Source organism: Castor canadensis, chromosome 1 (assembly GCF_047511655.1).
Source record: "Castor canadensis chromosome 1, mCasCan1.hap1v2, whole genome shotgun sequence".
In the NCBI taxonomy this organism is placed as follows: domain Eukaryota; kingdom Metazoa; phylum Chordata; class Mammalia; order Rodentia; family Castoridae; genus Castor; species Castor canadensis.
Window position 1 is genome coordinate 120086706 of NC_133386.1, and position 21626 is coordinate 120108331.

The 21626-nt window shown below is 37.1% G+C and overlaps 1 protein-coding gene across 1 annotated transcript in view; it reads left to right on the top strand.

Annotated features, from left to right (window-relative positions):
• Rab38 (RAB38, member RAS oncogene family) overlaps positions 1 to 19584 on the top strand; it is a 55583-nt gene extending 35999 nt beyond the window's left edge. The window contains exon 3 of the mRNA XM_020187128.2: positions 17869 to 19584. Within this exon, the coding sequence (XP_020042717.1) occupies positions 17869 to 18021 (153 nt within the window). The 3' untranslated portion in view covers positions 18022 to 19584. The remainder of the gene's footprint in view (positions 1 to 17868) is intronic.
• The last annotated feature ends 2042 nt before the right edge of the window (positions 19585 to 21626 follow it).

A 21626-nucleotide genomic window follows, 5' to 3' on the forward strand; every position in this document is an offset into this window, starting at 1 on the left:
CTGTACTAGTTTGCATTCCCACCAATAGTGTTTAAAGGTTCCTGCTTTGCCACATCCTCATTTGTTGTTTTTGCCCTTGAATATGGCCATTGTAACTGGGGTGAGATTAAATCTTAGTGTAGTTGTGATTTGCATATCTTTTATAATCAGGGAAATTAAATTCATCTTCATGTATTTACTGGCCACTTGTATCTCTTCCTTTGAGAATTTCCTGTTTAATTCATGTGCCCATTTCTTCATAGGGATGTTGATTTTTTTTTTTTTTGAGTTTTTTGAGTTCCCTGTAGATTCTGGATATTAGTAGTCCCTTATTGGATGAACAGCTGGAAGAGATCAGATAGTTTCTTTTATATTTCTTTCCTCTTTTTTTCTTCCCTGGATTACCCATAATTATATTGTTATAATTTCTGTTTTTGAGTTTCCTATCATTATTTTTATTCAGATTCAATCTTATGAACTATTTTCCATCTGTGAGTAGAACTTACATATTTTTTCATTCATCCTTATATATTTATATTTTCAGCTCATGGAATATTTATTAATGTGCTGTTTCCTTCATTTTGTCTGGACTTCAGGGATAAAATAAATATTTTAAGACTTCTTATACTATTCATGGTTCAAAATTTGGCATTCTCTTTTCTTCTATATACCTTTAAATATGAAAATTGAAATAATATATGTGTCTTGTGGAGCACTTTGAAATAACCAGAATTATAAAATAAAAGACTAACATTGTCTATAATCAAACTAACTGATTTACCTGTTAATATTTTGTTTTGTTTCCTATTGATAAGGAATATGTTTAAAAACAACTTCATCCTATTCCTTTTAAGCTGAATTTATTCTTAAAGTTTCATCTCATGGAATTGACTCATGTGCAGACTTATAGTTACATTCACACAAAACAACTACAGGAGGGAGAGAAGAGGTAAAAGGTACACAGAATCAGTAACAAGAGCAAATCTTCTGAAAAATGTTTTCTAATGTAAAGAAGTATGTAATACCTCTTATGAGGCTTAATAACCTTAGAAGTTCACATCTGAAGCAGAACCATCTTTAATCTGACAAAGGTATTGTCCTTTTTGTAGAATTCTATTCTGTAAAAAACCAGAAAATAGAAACCAAAGTTAGTTCTTAAGGTTCAGTAAGTCTTTTCATAATCTTTAATTTTTTTCTCAGGAAAACTTATTGCATAATTACTTTATGACTTTCTGATCCAGGTAGTTCTTTTCAAGTCACTTATGTTTCAACTCCCCTCGTCTTCCCTTCTTTGCATGTTCATGTTGATAGCCCCAATTAGCCTTTGTATCCCGAATAAATTATCAAATGGCACTAGATTTGTTTCTGGTGGATAATGCACACTTTTAAAGAAAATTAGTTTTCTAATTCTTTTCAAAAATGATGCATTACTTATGTGTATTGAAAATATAAACACATCTGCTTTGGTGTAGATTATATTAATGTCTGAAAAGTGAGATAGCAAACACAACTGATATTTTTCATGTTCAAAAGGACTCAGCCTTTTTCTCTCTTCCAGTATGTCATCCAAAAGGAAGTTGCTACTCCTATATGTTGTCTATCAAGTTATAATAATTGACCAATACTGTCTACATGTTCTGGCCCCACTGTCTCTTGGATATGGGATTGTTGTCGTCTTTGATGTAAACATGTGACTGCAGCTAAATTCTTTGGAGTCCATCTTCAAGGTTTCTGCAACTGAGGTTGAGGGTAGGAAACCTTTTCTCTTTGGTGGCAAACTGTGAACATGTGAGTTCAGAGACTGCACGCCTCTCTATATGCAAAAAGTTGCAGGCAAATGGAGAAAATGAAGCTGACTAATTTTATTTTCTAAGGTTCATAGAGTAACCTCAGTCTTTTAGCAGTTCTGTCACTCCTGGGAACTACCTTCCAAATGGCCTGGACAATTCAATTGGTTTCTAGTTTTTGCAACCAAAAACTTATGCTAATCAAGTTGATAGAGTGCACTTGCTTCAGTAAGTGATCTCTTGAACAAATGTCTTATACTTAAACTCTGAGTTTCAGAAATCTTTCCCATTAAGGGAGCATTTTTCTCAGATCTTCCACAAGTTGAAGTACATTAGTCACAAGGTGGTGATAATCTCAAGGATCATCTTCAACCCTATTTGGAAAAAGGCAGAATATAAATTCTGTTCCTTTATGGCTGATGAAGTTGACACCAGAGAGAGGACTTGATCTGCTTATAATGACAAAGACAGTTTGCAGCAACATCTGGACTAAGGCTGAGGTCTAGGAATTCCCTGTCCTAAATTGTCCTGAATTTAGAGGAATTTCAGTGTGTAATGAATGCTACTATTATTAAACAATAATAATATTTTTTCCCAATTCTATTTAGATTAGTTTGTTTTTCTCCTTTCACAGTTCATTCATAAGTTATATTTTGGGCACTTTTATGCCCAAAGACCCCGTATTAGCTGCTTGTAACATTCTTAACGTATAAGTGCCACTTCTGATCTCAAGTTGTTATCTAGCAGAAAGGTAAATTTCTGAAATAAATTGCTTACACATATAATAGCTACCAGAGGACACCTAGGAACCACTTAGGAGGGCAACAATCCTGCCTTGAGTGGGCAATGCTTTCTCCTTACTAATTAGGCACATTGTATCCAACTTTGCATTATGTGACTCTACTTTGTTTAAGTCAGATTAAAAAATTTCATCTTTGGCTAGGGTCAGAAAAATCAAGAAAAGTAAAAATGGAGGTCAGACTACTTTGGAAAAGATAAAGAACCCACAAAGTTTAATATAAAACCAGTTATTAAATGTTTGCATCTGCTCAATCCTCTATGCAAAACTACTCCACACATACCACCACTACTCCTGAGCTAGAATTGCCAAGTTGTGTAAAGAGAACCACAAGCCCTAAGAGATACACCATTTAACATGAGTTCTGTAGTCAGGCAAGTTTATGACTACTTGACACTGCTTCCCTGAATGGAATAGGAGAGAGAAGGAGGCACTGCTTGTTTTACTCTAAACCCTCCCATCCCAACTAGAATATGCCTTTTCTCATTTCATATATTATAGATTCAAATTATAGTTCTGCTGTGTTGCTCTGGTTCCCCTCATGTCATCCCAACAATAATGCTTTTCCATTTCATTCAAAAGTTTAATCACATGCCATACTGTGTGACCTTCTAGGACTAAGATGTTCTGTCATTAAGAACCATTTTGAATTATTTTTAACTTAACATTTCCTAAAGTCATTTAACCCTAAGATACATTTTTCCTTATATTATCTTATTAAACTTCAGAACTCACTTTGGAATAGCTTATTTCAACAAAGAAGTGTTTGGGCTTCTCCAAACATTCTCATATTACCTAGTAATATTTATTCAATGTTACATTGGTTCCTAGTGTTTTACTTTCAGTATCTATTGTACACTCTGTTATTGAGTTCTTATACATATCTTATTTTATACACATTTTCAGTAATTTTTTAAGATTGTCATTATTTTTATGATAGATAATAAATAAATAAATTATCAGAAAGAGGTTATAGTGACTTCTCTAACCTCAGCTAGTAATCGGCATATCTGAGATAGTTCTGACTCCTTGTGTGGCCTATTTCCCTTAATAGTAAATAAATACACACATAATAAAAATTAAAGATGCCAGATTTTGAAGCTGGAGAATGTACCTGAATTTCATCCAAAAGTTCAAAGGAGAATAAAATTAAATCTCTGTGAATAAGATATCAATAGCTAAATATTTCTGAATGAGATAGTTTTGTTCTGAATGGGCAGGAGCTCTGCGGATACAACTGGAATAAGAATAAACCAAGAAAAGTTTTGCAAAAGACACAGTGAGGCAAGGGCTTGTAAGTGTAGCTCTATTGGAAGCTAACTAAGTAAGGGAAAAGTCAGAGAGTTAAGTTGTAGCCATGTTGGTTGGTCTGAAGATTAGTGGACTGTCCTTATTCTGAGCCAATAAAGTTTTGTGAAGCTGATAATTGAGGTTGAGGTATGAACATTAGCTACACTTTAATTAAAGCAATCAACAGGCGGTTTGGCAGCGATACAAAGGATGATTGCAGTGGGAAAAACCTGAATGTATTTAGCCAGAAAAGATGAACTTGAGGAAAATGTCACAGTGATTGTGACAGGATAGCACATCATGTGCATCTTCATCTCCAAGCAGAAGCAAAAGAACCCTGGGCTAACAAGACAATCACAATGGCTGGCCCCAGTGTATTAAAGCACAGACTATGAAGTTTTTGATGACTAGTGTCTGGTCCATAGAAGGTGCTCAATGATTACTAGTTGTATAATAAATTATTTCATATAGTTACATGATATTTCAAATATTGCATGACTAGGATTTAAATTGAAAAAAAATTGCTTTTTTCTTATTACAAATTTGTGGAATAAAGAAAAAGAACATGTCATTCCATATTAGAAAAAAGAAAATTAGTAGCCCATGCTAAGTGCACCTGGATACTTCCCAGACTAAGAACTACTTGTTGCCTTACTGTTGAATTTGGGAGTTAGACATCAGAAGTTTCAGAGGGTGGAGTAGACTTAGATCCTAGGGTGGAGACCACAATTCTGGTACTTAGCTAGTACCACTGACATTCCACATATGAAAAGGTGATTAAAGATGAGTTTCTTTAGCTTCTTCAACACATTTGTTTTTACACACAATTCTTGTTCTTATGTATTTTCACCCAAGTTAACATTATTCTAACAATGGTGGTTGAAATTGTTTCACTTATGCTATCTGGAAAAGTGAGAGCTTCAAAGTCTCTACTACAGAGTCAGTTGAGAACTGGACAAAGAGCAGTATATAAAGGAAAAATTATTCTCTATATAAGAATGAATATATAATTTTTAAATGGGTTGAAACAATCATTAGGCAGGGACTAAAGTAGAAAGAAGAAAAATGGAGGAGATGAACCAAATTAGGCTATAATATATATTATATATTATATAATATATACGAATATATATGTGTATATATATATATATATATACACATGGAAGTACCACAAGGAAACTATATTTTATATATATATATACACATGGAAGTACCACAAGGAAACTCCCTGTTGTCATTTCTTTTTTTTCCTCTCTTTTGAAAACTCGGAGAATGGGAGGGTAGAATGGGTCCTGCCTAGGGAGGTTGATACCAATGGGAGGGGGAAGGAGGTGGGGAAAGGGTGTAGGAGGGTGAGTATGGTGCAAATACTGTGTACACATGTATGTAAATGGAAAAATGTATCTGTTGAAACTACTCCAGGAATGGGGAGGGGGGATAAAGGAGAATGGTGGAAAGAGTGAATGCAAGCATGATATATTTGATATATTGTAAGAACCTTTGTAAGTGCCACAATGTACCCCTACCCAGCACAATAATAAAAAATAAATAAATAGACGCCAGAAGGGAAATTGTTAAACTTGAAGCTGCCTGTTATAGTTTGAATCTTAAATGTTGTCTGAAGGCTTATGTGTTATGGTTACTATGTGACAGGTATTGGAGAAATGATTGGATTCTGAAGGCTCTGACCTAATCAATGAATTAATCCTCAAGTAGAGTTGTAAGATGATGGCATTATTGTGAAGTGGTGAAAATTAAGAGGCAAGCCCTACTTGGAGGAAGCAGGTCACTGAGAGCAGCCTTGGAAAGTATACCTTTTCCCAGGACTCCTTCAATCTCTCTTTCTGACTCTGCTTCCTGGCTGCCATGAGGGGAGCAGCACTTCTCTGCCATGTGTTCTCCGCCATGAGGATTCTGCCTCACCAGTTGCCCAGAAACAATGGAACTAAGCAATCATGGACTGAAACCTTGGAAACCATGAGCTCTTAAGTTTATGTTTTTGTGACAAAAAGCCAAATAACACACTAGCCATTCACATTCAATTTCATAAAAGTTCTAAAGGGAAGAACATGATATTAAAATAATCATATAGAGTAATATACACAATGTTCATATACAGTCATAAAATATATATTTACCAACATTCTACTTTTGGCCCAAGTATAATATTTATAATCCCCATAATTTGATAAAGTTGGTATTATTATCTCTATCATATAAAGGTAAGGTTCAAGAAAATTAAATATTTTGCCCATGTAAATATAGTTTTTAAATAGTAGAAGTCACTGGAAATAGTTTTGGAATGAGGTAGAAAGAATTATTTTTGAAAGAGGAAAATCAGGACTCTAGCCTATGTTGGCTTTGCTATTAAGTCTAATTGCCCAGCTGAGTTCAGCTCAATATTTATAAACCAGTTCAGTCAGTCTGCCTTCCATTTCACCTGATAAGAAGGGTGTCAGATCATAACCAGAAAACAAAACGAGAACAGGCAGTTTGACTTGTGAAGTAAATTCTATTATGAACAGGTTTCCTTTTCCATTCTTGCCAGAAATCACCCACACCTAAAATTATTTTCAGATTAAAAACTGAACTTCTCACTCTTGGAGGCACCTTAGTCATTCAGTTGGTCAATCTTTTTTACTCATTGGCTGTCTGTCAGCTCTGTGCAAGACACTAGGGTAGAACAATAGACTGCCATCAGTAGCTCCCAGTCCCTGGGGAGCATACACAGACAAACCATTACGTGGTGACCAGGAATAGGTGCCAAAATAGAAAGGTGCCTGTTCTAACCTGGGAGTGGGGGGCACGTCTAAGGAGATGTCCCATAGTGGCTACAGTTACTGAAAAAAAAGCCAAAGGAAGAAAGCAAAGAGGAGACAGGAGTGGGAGGTTATATCAATGGAGGGCCAACTATGTAATATCTGAGTGCTTTCTTTGTGTAGATTACTTTAACTCCAACAAGAACCCAATGAAACAGAGTTTTGATGCCTTGCTTTACAGAATAAACAGTGGCTGCCGCAGCCACCTAGATTAACCTGTTTCTTGACTGGGATTTTTGACTGGGGTTAACCCAGGTGACACAGGTGAAATACTTAATGATAATCTGGTTTATAATAAATTTCCTATAGGTATTAGCTGTTTTGGTAATACTGTAATTTAGAAAGTTCTCACCATGTTGGTGCTAGGAACATAAACATAAGACAAAAACAGGAGGCAGGAAGGACACAGTAATCAGTGCCAGCTGAGAAGAGTATAAAGGCCAGAGAACTCTGAAGATGCATTTCATAGTACTGAGAGAAGGCTACCCCAAATAGACGGTATTTCCAGGAGCAAGGAGGTGTGTAGCACCAAGAACTAAGAGGGGAGGTACATTGTAGCATCTTCCCCTGTTTGATTCAGTAGCCTTCCAAGCAAGTCATTTTCCCTCTGTTTGCCTAAAATATTTGGAATGTCAAAACAAAGCAGGTTGAAATTTCCCCTCCTCTTTAATGTTTGGTGCTTCTCCATAAGCTTGGGGAGGTTTCATGGCTGAAGTGGGGCACTAGAGGCTGCCTTGGTAATGGAAGGAATCCCTTGGCAGATAGATACAGGAAGAGAGCCAGAGGTATGTGGACTTGAAGCTGCAGAAAAGAGGAATGAAAGAAGGCTTGAAATGGACTTGGACATCCAAAAAACAAAGGACATGGTACTGGAGACATATAGCTCAGTGGGAAAGTTCTTGCTTAGCATGCCCAAGGTCCCAGGCTCAATCCCCAGCACCACAAAAAAAATGTTAAATTAAAAATAAAAAATAGGGCTGCAATTAGGGATACAATTTTTACAGTTGACTGTATTTGGGAACTTTTCTATATCCCATGTTGCCAATGTGGCTACATTAAATCAGTGACACAGTGGTTCAATCTGTTCTTCCCAGTGTCTGTTAGACTAAAGTCTGGTAGCTTTCAGACCATAAGTCATCATTAAGACTTGGTTTCTCCACATCTCTGTCTTCAGTTATATTGTAGGGAAAGCATGGCAGAGTGCGACATCACGAGTTGTGGTTCCAGGTGGCATCAGCTAGGGCATAAACACAAAGTTAGCCATGGACAATTACAAGATGGCAAGGAGAAGAAACTGGAAAACATAGTACTGGAAGGATGGAAGTTTGAACCCATGTTCTGGCCCTTACTACCCTAAAGACTTGTGTACATCACTCTTCCAAAAGAGGAAAATTACTCCCACCTTGGCATTATTGCAGAGATTGAGTGAAATGCCACATTCAGGGGACAGTGACTGAGATATAAGGCTCAGTTAAGGGGAGTCCCAAATAGAAGCTCAGAATTGCAGTGAGAGGCAGCAAATTCCCAAATGAAATGGAGGGAGTAGAAGGAAAGAGAAGGGACAGAAGTGCTTAGCAGACAAAAGTGCAGTTGTCCACTGCCCTGGCACCCATGTTGTATATTATCAGAGTACACAGAAAGCTAAAAAATGTTTGGCACTTTTGCGCCCAATAAACCCTGCTCTGTGCAAGACTTCCTATACTGGTGGTTTTATCCTGCAGCCATCTGCTCTAATTAAAATTTCACAGGACTGAGGAATTTACTGTCCTACTCCTGAAGCCTGTGGTACATTTGGTATTTTGCTTTGGAAAGAATATGGGAGGAAGAATTTTTTTTGCGATCTTCTAACTAGGCAGATGTAAGGGTTTTCTACTAGTGTTTTTCCCTCTGTGGCACTGAGGGTCAAAGTTGAAATAATTTGCCACCTGACATATGTTCTGAAGAACTAATTAAAAATTGACAAGTACTCATGACCTCAGATGGCTAGATTTATATCCCTTCTTCCATGGGAAGATCAGAATCATTACAATTTAGAACTGTTGTATTATATTTCCAGAAACTCCACAGTGGAAGTAAAAAGGACTGTGTCTTTAAAGTCACTTAATTATGTAAGTGTACCTCAGATCTGGCTGTACATTTTAAATGAGTGGAAAATCTTTAAGAAGTGCCCATGCTGGGGCATCATGCCAGGCAAGTTAGATCAGTGTCTGGGAGGGGGGGGACTCTGGAAATGTACATCTGTAAGTTCTCCAATGATATGAATAGGCAGTAAAGAGTAACAGCTACTGATTTATAAATAAAACTATTTTAATGTCTGTTACAATCCTGGGAGACATTGCAATGTACTGCACAGGGACAAGATAGTAGCTTGAATTGCAGCCCTCTTGGTTGAAATGACAGATTAGCCAAGACCATGTTGTGCTCGGGATGAGCTGCATAACCTCATAGCTTCCTTACGTTTAACTCTTCTAATAGACTTCTCTAAGGAGTGCATGTGAACATTATTTCATAAATAGAGCACCTGCTTAACTCCAGTAGTTACTTCCATTTGTTTTTAGTAATGCTTTGTTAAGAATGGTAAGCCTTTTCTCAGGCTTATCTATTGATATAGATGAAAAGATCCTCAGCAGCGGCTCCAACGTGAGCACACAGCAACCTCAGGCAGTCAGCACAATAGACCGTCTTGTCGTCTTGCAGATATGTGAGTAAATCACAGTCAGATTCAGTCTGAGTGGACGTGACTTGGAAGTTATAGAATGTGTAAATTACCTTTCTAGCAAAGGCTGCTCCTGGGAATGCTATTACTACTTTCCATAATAAATCCAACTACAAATTCCCAGGTAGTATTTGACACTTCAGCCAGCAGCTGTGTTTCTCCACAGTCACTCAGAAGTGTGAGCCAAGTAGGTCAATCATCTTGCAATCTAGTTGACCAAAGGGTCTGAATCTGCAGTTTCATCAGGCAGGATTTGATTATCTGTGCTGGCCTTGGCACAGCAGGTTAGAGAGAAGTCTGATCTATAGTGCTATTTTCTCTTCCAGTTTAGGCCCTTTTGCTATGACTTTGGTGGTATATAAAAAAAGAAATGCTGGGAGTGGTGGTAAATGCTTGTATTCTCAGCTATTCAGGAAGATGCAGGAGGAACCCCAGTTTGAGGCTAGCCCTTGTAAAGTAGGGAGATACTGTCTCAAAAGCAAAATAAAAGCAAAAGAGCTGGGATCATAGCTCAAGTGTAGAGCACTTGCCAAGCGCTGGGTTCAATCCCCAGCACTGCAGAAAGAATAAAGAAAAGCCCCAAGCAGATCTATTTGCAAGTGTTGGAAGTGTGTCTGCAGTGCAAGTCAGCCTTGCCTGAATTCTGATTGCCAGATCCTCCCCTCTCCATGCTGGCACCCAGTGCCCTGTCCGTTCTCCTCTTATTTATTTTGGGAAATATTTGGTGGCGGGGGGGGGGCTGAAGTGAGGGCCAGCTTCAAACTTGTGCTTTATACACTATATACTTCCTTTCTTTTTTGTAGTAAGTTCGTGGTCAATGTAGTGTTTACTGTTCTCCCTGGTCCTACCACTCACTATTGTGTGACCTGCCCCAGCCACTGACCTTTTCATTCTATCATTTTTTTAATGAGAGATTTGTCTTTACTTTTTCTTTCTTTTTTATTAGTGTATATTAATTGCACAAAGTGAGGGGTTTGTTTGCAGTATTTCCATGTATGCAGATAAGGTACTTTGATCAAATTCACCCACTCTGTTACTCTTTCTCCTCCCCTCACCCTTGTAAAACAATTTGGACAAGTTTCACTACTCTGTCTTCATACATGTGCATGAAACACTTTGGTCACATTCATCCCCCCCTACTCTCTTCTTTCTTTCACCCTCTACCCACCTGTCATTGTCACCCACAGACAGTCCCCTGGTTTTATAGACTTTTTTTTTTACATCTGGATTCCCCATATGAGAGAGAACATGTGATATTTGTCTTTGTCAGTCTGGATTATTTCACCTTACATGATGGTTTCCATTTTCATCCATTTTCCTGCAAATGACATAATTTCATTCTTCTTTATGGATGCATAGTACTCCATTTTCTTGATTCATTAATCAATTTATGGACCCTTAGGCCAATTCCATAGTTTGGTTATTGTAAATAGTGCTGCTATAAACATCAGTGTGCAGGTATCTTTATTGCATGCTGACTTACATTCCTTCTGATATATGCCCAGGAGTGGTATAGCAGAATTATATAGTATTTCCATTTTTAATTTTTAAAGGAACCGCCATTCTGATTTCCATAGTGGCTAGACTAATTTTACATTCCCACCAATAGCGTATAGGGTTCCTTTTCCCCCTGCATTCTCACCAACATTTGTTGTTTGCTTTTTCGAGGACAGCCATTCAGATTGGGGTAAGAGGGAATCTCAATATTGTTTGGATTTGTATTTCCTTTAGGGCTAAGGGTGTTAAACATTTCTTCATGTATTTATTTGCTATTTGTACTTCTTTTGAGAACTGCCTATTGAATTTATTTGCCTATTTTTAATTGGATTGTTTATTCTTTTGATGTTTAATTTTTTGAGCTCTGTGTATTTTTGGTACTAACTTTTTATCTGATGAAAGATTTTCTCCCATTCTGAAGGTTTTCTTTTCATTCTGGTAATTATTTCCTCTGATGTGCAGAAGCTTTTTAATTTGACACAATCTCATATGTGAATTCTTGTTCTTATTTCCTGAGCAACTGGAGTTCTACTCAGAAAACTGTTGTCTGTGCCTATATTATCCTTCCTTAGTCCAATCTCAGTTTCCTCAGCTGCAAGATGAAGGAATAGAGTACACCCATTACTATCCTGATGATTACATGAGAAGAGTCAAGTGATAACATTTATTGAATGTGTACTCTGTGCCTGTCCCTGTACTAGGTGATAACATGGATTCACATGCAATCACCTTTAAGGTAGATTTTTTTGATCCCTCTTTGACTATGAGGAAACTGAGGCATGGAGTGGTTAGAATAACTATTCCAAGGTCATACATCAGAAAGTTGGGAGCTGAGTTAAGGGTTTGACTCCAGGCCTGTACTCAGGACATTACATCCTTAGCCCTTTTTATAGTATGCATGTGACAAAAATAGTGGTAAATGATAGCATTTTTTCTCCCTGACCTCTTAAAATTTCTAATCAGAAATAGGTTTGCTGCCATGGCAACTAACACCATGCACATGTGATAAGTATTCACTAAAAGCTTGCTGATAGAGTGTTAAGACAGTGCTAAGCAGCTGAATAGTCTTGCTTACTGATGGATTTGTAGAATGTTGTGTTTACTGACACTTCGCCTGCAAACACACGACAGTGATTTCACTTCACCAACTCATTACTGTTCAGAAGGCTCTGTGACGATTTGTCCACCAGATGTCCCTTCCAATCTTTATATGCCTTTGCCGTTCATACAAACTTTTCTTGTGTGTGAGCTCAGCATCTTTTTCTTTGTATGCCTAGCACTTATCAAAAATCTAAATAATATTGGTTCAAACAGTGAGTGTGTCTTAGTCCCCATGAATTATTACTACTTTATTCAGAGCTGCCATCTCAATGAAGATCCTGCTGTTTCCTTCATCAGGAGCCCTATCTCCCTGCCCTCAGGTCTTAGTCCTAACACCAACCTACATTTACCAGCACCATCTTATCCTTCACCAAAGTGATCTTGCTAGACTGCCACTAATTGGGCATAGATTTTTGTTGTTCTTCACATACTGACAATGGTTTCTCACTGGTTTGCCCATATTAGCATTTAACTCTACTCAGCAGCAGATTTTACCTTATTTGTATACTAATGAAAGAAAATTCGGTTTAATGGTATGTTAATATATGAGTGAAGGTTTAAAATGACTGTTGACAAATCTAACATATTTTGTGTGAAGGAAGTTTAATGTTAAAACTTTTTTGCCATACAAACGTGTTTTTATTTATAACATATGAAGCAGAAAAGAACTGAGATTTATTTAGTACCTCTTGGTACTAATGCTAGGGAAAGAACTTTTATTTGCCATTGCATTTGACCTTCAAAACAATCTTGAAAGGGAACACAGCTTGGAAAAAGACAGTCTTTGATACCCATCAGAAGGACCTGGGTAGAGCTGGGGGTGTGACTCAAGTGGTGAGAGCATTTGTCTAGCAAGTATGGGGCCCTGAGTTCAAACCCCAGTGCCACCGAAAATAAATAAGACAACCACAGAAGGACCTGCATGTGAAGTCTGGCCCTCTGACCTACTTGCTGTGTGATTATGGGGAAATCTCTCATCTCTCTACACATAAGATTTCTTATCTGAAAGCATGTATAATAATATTTCATGTTGGTCTTGGGTAGGATTTTATTACCTCCTTTCCCAACACAAGACACAGCCAAAGGAAATCAAAGTATTAGTTTATTAACTGCTGAGCGTTACCTTAAAGTCACCTCTGTTAAGGCCTTCTTTACTGAGAGATGTTGGTTCATGGGGTTGAGGTCTGGAAGGCGAAGTGAGGTTACTCATCCCCACTATCCTGAATGTGAGATAGAAGAGGACCATTGAGCAGGCTTCTATTCTGTCACATAAACGGGTGGCTGGGCTCAAAAGCAAAGTCCTGAGCTGGATCTGCCCAAAGAGCCAACCCTGCCTATGCCTTATTACTGCCCAGGAGCAGGAAGTTCAAGTATGACCTGTGGGCATAATAGTAGGAACAGGAAGAGTGACAGGTATGCCAAGCAGGGGCAATGACGTTAGGGCTCAGGAGTCTTCCCAGCAGGGGGCAGGGGCACAAGTACAGCTATTCTCTGTGGCTTCCCTGCAGTGAGGCACATACTTGAAATGAAAGGAGAATTGTCACCCCACCACCACCCAACAATAACAAATGAATGAGAAAAAAAAGTAATCCTTATCATGTAGTGTTTTAAGTGGGATTAAAGATCAAGTGTAAAAAGTGCCTAGCATGTTCTTCTTATGAAAGCACCAATGGTCCCTATTTGCAGATGACATGCTCCTATACCTTAAAGACCCAAAAAACTCTACTCAGAAGCTCCTAGACACCATCAATAGCTACAGCAAGGTAGCAGGATATAAAATCAACATAGAAAAATCATCAGTATTTCTATATACTAATAATAAACAAACTGAAAAAGAATATATGAAAACAATTCCATTTACAATAGCCTCAAAAAAAAAAAATCAAACACCTAGGTGTAAACCTAACAAAAGATGTAAATGACCTCTACAAGGAAAACTATAAACTTCTGAAGAAAGAGATTGAGGAAGACTATAGAAAGTGGAGAGATCTCCCATGCTCATGGATTAGTAGAATCAACATAGTAAAAATGTCTATAATCCCAAAGTAATCTGCATGTTTAATGCAATTCCCATCAAAATACCAATGACATTCATTAAATACATTGAAAAATCTACCGTTAAATTTATATGGAAACACAAGAGGCCACGAATAGCCAAGGCAATACTCAGTCAAAAGAACAATGCTGGAGGTATCACAATACCTGACTTCAAACTATACTGCAAAGCAATAACAATAAAAACAGCATGGTACTGGCACAAAAACAGACATGAAGACTAGTGGAACAGAATAGAGGACCCAGATATGAAGCCACACAACTATAACCAACTTGTCTTTGACAAAGGCGCTAAAAATATACGATGGAGAAATAGCAGCCTCTTCAACAAAAACTGCTGGGAAAACTGGTTAGCAGTCTGCAAAAAACTGAAACTAGATCCATGTATATCACCCTATACCAATATTAACTCAAAATGGATCAAGGATCTTAATATCAGACCACAAACTCTAAAGTTTATACAGGAAAGAGTAGGAAATACTCTGGAGTTAGTAGGTATAGGTAAGAACTTTCTCAATGGAACCCCAGCAGCACAGCAACTAAGAGATAGCGTAGATAAATGGTACTTCATAAAACTAAAAAGCTTCTGCTCATCAAAAGAAACAGTCTCCAAACTGAAGAGAACACCCACAGAGTGGGAGAAAATATTTGCCAGCTACACATCAGACAAAGGGCTGATAACCAGAATATATAGGGAACTTAAAAAACTAAATTCTCCCAAAACTAATGAACCAATAAAGAAATGGGCAAGTAAACTACACAGAACTTTCTCAAAAGAAGAAATTCAAATGGCCAAAAAACACATGAAAAAATGCTCACCATCTCTAGCAATAAAGGAAATGCAAATTAAAACCACACTAAGATTCCACCTTACCCCAGTTAGCATAGCCATCATTAGGAACACCAACAACAACAGGTGTTGGCGAGGATTCGGGAAAAAGGAACCCTCTTACACTGTTGGTGGGAATGTAAACTAGTACAACCACTCTAGAAAAAAATTTGGAGGCTATTTAAAAAGCTAAACATTGATCTACCATTTGATCCAGCAATACCATTCTTGGAGATAGACCCAAAAGACTGTGACACAGGTTACTCCAGAGGCACCTGCACACCCATGTTTATTGCAGCACTATTCACAATAGCCAAGTTATGGAAACAGCCAAGATGCACCTCCACTGATGAATGGATTAAGAAAATGTGCTATCTATACACAATGGAATTTTATGTAGCCATGAAGAAGAACGAAATGTTATCTTTCGCTGGTAAATGGATGGAATTGGAGAACATCATTCTGAGTGAGGTTAGCCTGTCCCAAAAGACCAAAAATCATATGTTCTCCCTCATATGCAGACATTAGATCCAAGGGGATTGGACTTTGATCACATGATAAAAGCGAGAGCACACAAGGGATATATGAAGATAGGTAAGACACCTAAAAAACTAGATAGCATTTGTTGCCCTCAACGCAGAGAAACTAAAGCAGATACTTTAAAGCAACTGAGGCCAAAAGGAGAAGGGGACCAGGAACTAGAGAAAAGGTTAGATCAAGAAGAATTAACTTAAAAGATAGCACACATGCACAGGAAAGCAATGCAAGTCAACTCCCTGTATAGCTATCCTTATCTCAACTAGCAAAAACCCTTGTTCCTTCTTATTATTGCTTATACTCTCTCTTTAACAAAATTAGAGATAAGGGCAAAATAGTTTCTGCTGGGTATTGAGGGGATGTGAGGGGGTGAAGTGGGTGGTAAGGGAGGGTGTGGGGGCAGGGGGAGAAATGACCCAAGCATTGTATGCACATATGAATAATAAAAAAAAAAAGAAAGCACGAATGGGACCCCTACACCCTGTCAAGGGAAGCAAGTTTTAGGTGAGTCATATCAACAATACTATTTTATAATTGAAGAAATAGAGGCTCAAAGACACAGACCCTGTTCAGGTATAAAACTCAGTAACAGAGCAACAAGTTAAAAATGCAGTCAGACTTTTACCTTGTGTTTTAGATTTAGACACTCTCGAAACACTTTCATGATAACTCTTAACCAGGGAGAAAAATAATCAGCTGTTGTCTGGGACTCCACAGTTATCCTATGCTTTCATAGTGGGTAAAGTAAGGTCGGGAATGAAGAATGAGGACACACTAAGTATTTTCAGCTAATGCCATTAGCCATCGTTGTATTTGGAAAGCATCTCTACCTCTTAGATTTTTCACGTAACATGACTTCATGCAATGGTCTTTAAAAATACCAACATTTTGACATACATTCAAAAATTACAACTAAATTGTTCCACTTCAGATTAGACAGCAAGGTACAAACATGAAACAATTGGACAAGAATGTCCTTTTCTCCTCATTTTGAATATATGGGAATATGTCAAAGAATTTCTCTAAATGGTGATTAAAAATGAAATTTAACTTTGATGGAGATCTTTACTATATTTAACCTGAATAAAATTATTTTTATTTTAGCATATTAGTATTAAATAGTACATGTTTCTGATTTCTGTGTAATAGAAAACAGGCAATTTATTCTATAGTAATTAAATAATTAGCATATTTCAGATTTAAATGCTTGCTCTATATTTTGTCCAAATTAAGTCTTATTTCATTATTAAAATTAGACTATTTCTGATTTCACATTTTCCTTTAAAAGGTTGTATCCATCCAGAATCTCAGCGACTTAGAACAGCAAAATCATAATTCTCACTGATGTTGCATGTATTATCATGAGCTGGTTGGGATATTTATCTCTACTTGATCCTTACTCCTAAACCACAGACAATAGAATCCTCACCTTGGTATTGCCGTGATTGCAGAACAGAGAAAAGAGTACGAGGAATTGAGCACTGGTTCACACGGCTTCTACATGAAAGTGAGACACATAACTTCTCACATGTCATTGACCATCGAAAGTCATGTGTCCATGCCTAGTTTCCAGGAGGTCAGAAGCAGTGCACTTCTATCATTTGATTGGAAGGCAGAGAGCCAAAAGTATTTATTTAACTACTAACAATGGCTGCAAAAGGCGTTCTAATATTTCTATTTCACATCAAGATCACAAAAGTAGTATGTATCATAAGGCAAATATAAATCTAAGACTAAAAACACTTCTTCTATAATATTATGCTACAAGAGTATGTAAAAATAGCTGGGCACTTGTGACTCATGCCTGTAATACTAGCTGTTCAGGAGGCAGAGATCAGGAGGCTCTCAAGACCTTATCTCAAAAACCCCATCACAAAAAAGGGCTGGTGGAGTGGCTCAAGGTGTAGGCCCTGAGTTCAAACTTCAGTACTAAAAAAAAAAAAGTATGTGAAAGTCAGAAATTGCCCTCTCATAGATTTAATTCACTGAAATACATATTTTTACTTCTGTGAGGTGCTAAAAAATAGAGTATCTGAAAGAAAATAAGAGGAAGGGGAAATAAGAGGATGCATGGATTACTATATAGAAAGAGATGTTTAAGTGAATCATTAAAAATACTGCTTTCTGGGGGTAGAAATAAAAAAAATTTCTGGAATCAAACGAACATGAAAACACAACTAACTAGAATCTTTGGAACATGGCAAAGACAGTGCTAAGAGGGAATTCATAGCCATTAATGCTTTCATTAAAAAATCAGAGTGATCTCAAATAAAAAGCCTAATGACACACCCCAAGTTATTAAAAAAACAAGAACAAGTCAAACCGAAAAGCAGAAGATGGAAAGAAATAATAGAGATCAGGGCAAACAAAAAATACTGACATTTTGTCATATATGAGACTCTTCTCTGATGTACTGTGGAATACTGAATAAGAGATGCTGGTTTTTTTTTTCTCCTTAGGAAAATATAAACATTGATGAAGCCTCCAGATGCCTGGTGAAGCACATACTTGCAAACGAGTGTGACTTAATGGAGTCCATAGAGCCGGACATCGTGAAGCCCCATCTCGCATCACCCAAAGTTGTCAACTGCTCTGGCTGTGCCAAATCCTAGTAGGCAACTTTGCTGACATATGATAGACATAATCCCATGATCTCATGAATTGTGCCTCAATTTTTACCATTTTGGGTAAACATCGGGATAGGGAAACACATGTGACGACCTAAAGACCCAAGCCTGTATCTTTCCTGTAAGAGAGAAATAGCAAATGTTCTTTATGTTTTTCCCACCATCAGCACAGTGTTTACAAGCTTTTTGAATACCTGGTCTGTTACAAAATTTTGTTGTGTTGCTGAGCAAAATTTTGCAGGAGCAGAGGCAGTCCTGAAATTTGCTCCTTTAAATCAGCAAAGGTATAGGGACTTAAGGAGAAGGGGCATAAAAGCAAACCAGCTGTCAAGTTAAGCACTGGCAGTTGCCTTGCCCTGTTGTGTCTTTGTTCAGCTTTCCTTACGTTCTCTGATAGTCTGACAGGCCTATTAAATAGAAACGGTATTTTCTCCAGAGATGACCTCCATTCTTGACAGACCTAAGAGTCGTCTGTGATTCAGCTCTTCAGAGCCAGATACGCAGGCTCCCTGTGCTTTTGCTGCCCTCATTGTCATTGCCATGCTCTGAATGTTGTCTTAACTTAAAACCATCTGAAAAGACTCATCCCTTGAATGAGATTTTCTCTTTACTTTTTCTGACTTGAGCTGTGGGACTCTTCTATACATGTAAGATATATTATATATATATTTTCACAAGTGAAAAATAAAACATTAAAGGTTGCTGTTTCCCTACTTCTAAAAATGTTTTAAATTCTTTAGTGTTGTGAATTTTTTTGGGGCAATGCAATCATGCTTCTCAAAATCCATATCTAAATTTTATTTCAGAAAGGGTATAAGAAGTTGAGATGGGTCTATTCTATCTGCATGTACTCTTCATATCAATATTTAGGCCAAGAAAGTAAGCAGTATAATATTCTTTTTGCTTAATCAGAGGAATATATCTTCATATATTCTGACCAAGAAGGTATCAGACCAATCAACATGAAAAGAAACAACCAAAATATTCATGTTGATGACTAGCTTTACACAATAGCTATGCTACTGATAGGCTGCAGTTAGCTAGCATTTAAAAAAATTGTGGTTTTTAATGGCATTATTTTCCATTAATAATCATGATACATTTACAGGAGATTTATCTTTTGTAACAAATATTTGACAATGTCTTATTTATTTACTCTTGGTGCAGTGTTTCTGTAAGTACCAGCCACATGGCTTCCTGTTGTGTCTGTAACTCTTCCCTATAAGGCGTTCTCTAGTTTCTAGAGCAAGTCGCCCATGAAGCAGGCCAACCAGAAGTACCAGGGAGTTAATGTCTTCAGGAGAGACTCTCAACAATGATAGTGGGAATTAAGGGATAAATACCCCAGGTTCATTGTCCTTCAGGAAGGACAGTTCTGAGGCACGGTCTTTGGACTGTCAGAGGTCTCCGAAGGAGTAAGTCTCTCATTCCCACAAGGTAATCTTTCCATTTGGTTCACCCTAAATGGATTTCCTTTCTTTCTCATCTCTTGACTCTTCTCTTGGTGCTTCTTGGGTTTACCTTCCAAATAAACTAAATTTACTCAAACCCTTGACTCTGCGTCTTCTTATGGGTAACCCTAACCTAAGTTAAGACAGAGGTGGTCCTAGGAAGCAGATATTTAGTGTCAGATTCCTGAATTGAATCAATCACCACCAAGGTGAATGAATCCCTTGCTGGTGGATAGCGCAGTAGAATTATAGGACCACAATTACTATGACTCTCATCAGGAGTGTAGAATATAGATGGAAAAGAATGCTAGTACTCTCACATTGAAAGATAAGATATTGTGGAGTTAGTTAATTGCTATAAAAAACCTAAAGGAATAGGAAAAATACTTCATGGCAACAGTATAGGCAGTGTTTTGTTTTGTTGACAAAACCCCAAATGCACAGACAGCACATGAAAAAATAAACAAATGTGATTATATCAAATTAAGGATTTTTTGCACAGCAAAGAAAATAATTGACAGTGAAGACATAACCTACAGAATGGAAAAAATATTTTCAAACTATTCATCTAATAAAAGATTAATATCGAGTGTATATAAGGAGTTGGGACAGAGAGGTTCAAGCCTGTAATCCTAGCTACTCTGGAGATGAAGATTGTGAGGATTTCAGTCAGGCCACCTGGGCAAAAAGCTTATGAGACCCCAATTAACCCAATGACTGAGCATGGGCACACACCTGCCATCCCAGCTACACTGGGAGACAAAAATAAGATTTTGGTTCAGGCTAACTGGGCATAAAGTGAGACTCTATCTTTAAAAAAAGTAAAAATGGCTGTGGTGGGACTCGTGGTATCGTGATTCGCTAGCAAGTGCAAGGAAATTGTGTTCAACTCCCAGTGCTACCAAAAAAAAAAAAAGAAAAGAAAAAAAAAAAACCAAGGATATATGAGCATCCCGAGTAATTCAACAGTAACAACAAAATAAAAAATCCAAATAAAAATGGGTAAGTGATCTGAAGGGACGTTTCTCCAAAGAAGAAATGCAAATGTTTAACAAGTATATGAAAAAATGTTCAACATCATTAGCCCTCAGCAAAATGCAAATTAAAACCACAAAGTCATGTTGTTTTGCCCCAGTCAAAACAGCTAATATCAAAGAAGCAAAAAATTACAAATATTGGTGAGGATGGGTAGAAATGAAACTGTTTTTTAAGAAAGACTTTTTAATTTATTTGTTTTTATTGTTGTGCTGGGGTACACTGGAAATGGAACTCTTAAACACTGTTGTGGGAATGTAAATTAGATCAGTCACTCTGGAGAACAGTATGGAGTTACTTAAAAAACTTAAAAATACATCTATTATATGATCCAGCTATCCCAATTTTAAGTGTATACCCAAAGGAAATGAAACCAGAATACTAAAGTGATACCCACTCATCTATGTTTATTACTATTTACTATAGTCAAGATGTTGAATTGACCTATGTGTCCATCAACAAATGATGGATAAAGGAAATGTTGTATACAGAAACAATGGAATGTCATTTAGCCATAAAAAGAATGAAACTGAAACCTGTCATTTGTAGGATAATGGATAGAACTAGAGAACATTATGTTAAGTGAAGTAATACAGACATGGAACACATGTTCTCTCTCATAAATGGAAGCTTGAATTTTGAGAGAGTAGAATAGTAATTACTAGAAGAGAGTAGAGTTGTAATTACTAGAGGCTAGGTAGGAGCCATGGAGACAGAGGGAGGGTGGATACTAAGTGCCAAAATGCACTCAAAGAAGAATACTAACTTCTGGTGCTCTACAGCGCACTAGGTTTTTATAGTTCCCAATAACTTATTACATTTTTATCAAAAACTAGAAGAGAGGAGCTTTAATGACTCAAACATAATAAGGAGATAAAATGCCAATTATCCTGAATATTGCACATATATATGCATATATATATATATATATATATATATATATATATATATATATATACTGTAACCCACAAATCCATACAATTACTATGTGTTAATTAAAAAGAAAAGCTAAAACATTTTCAAAATGACAAAGAACACTAAAGGAAGAAATAGAAAATATGGACTCAGGTCAGTCAATACTTAAGTTAACTGAAGACCTCCAAG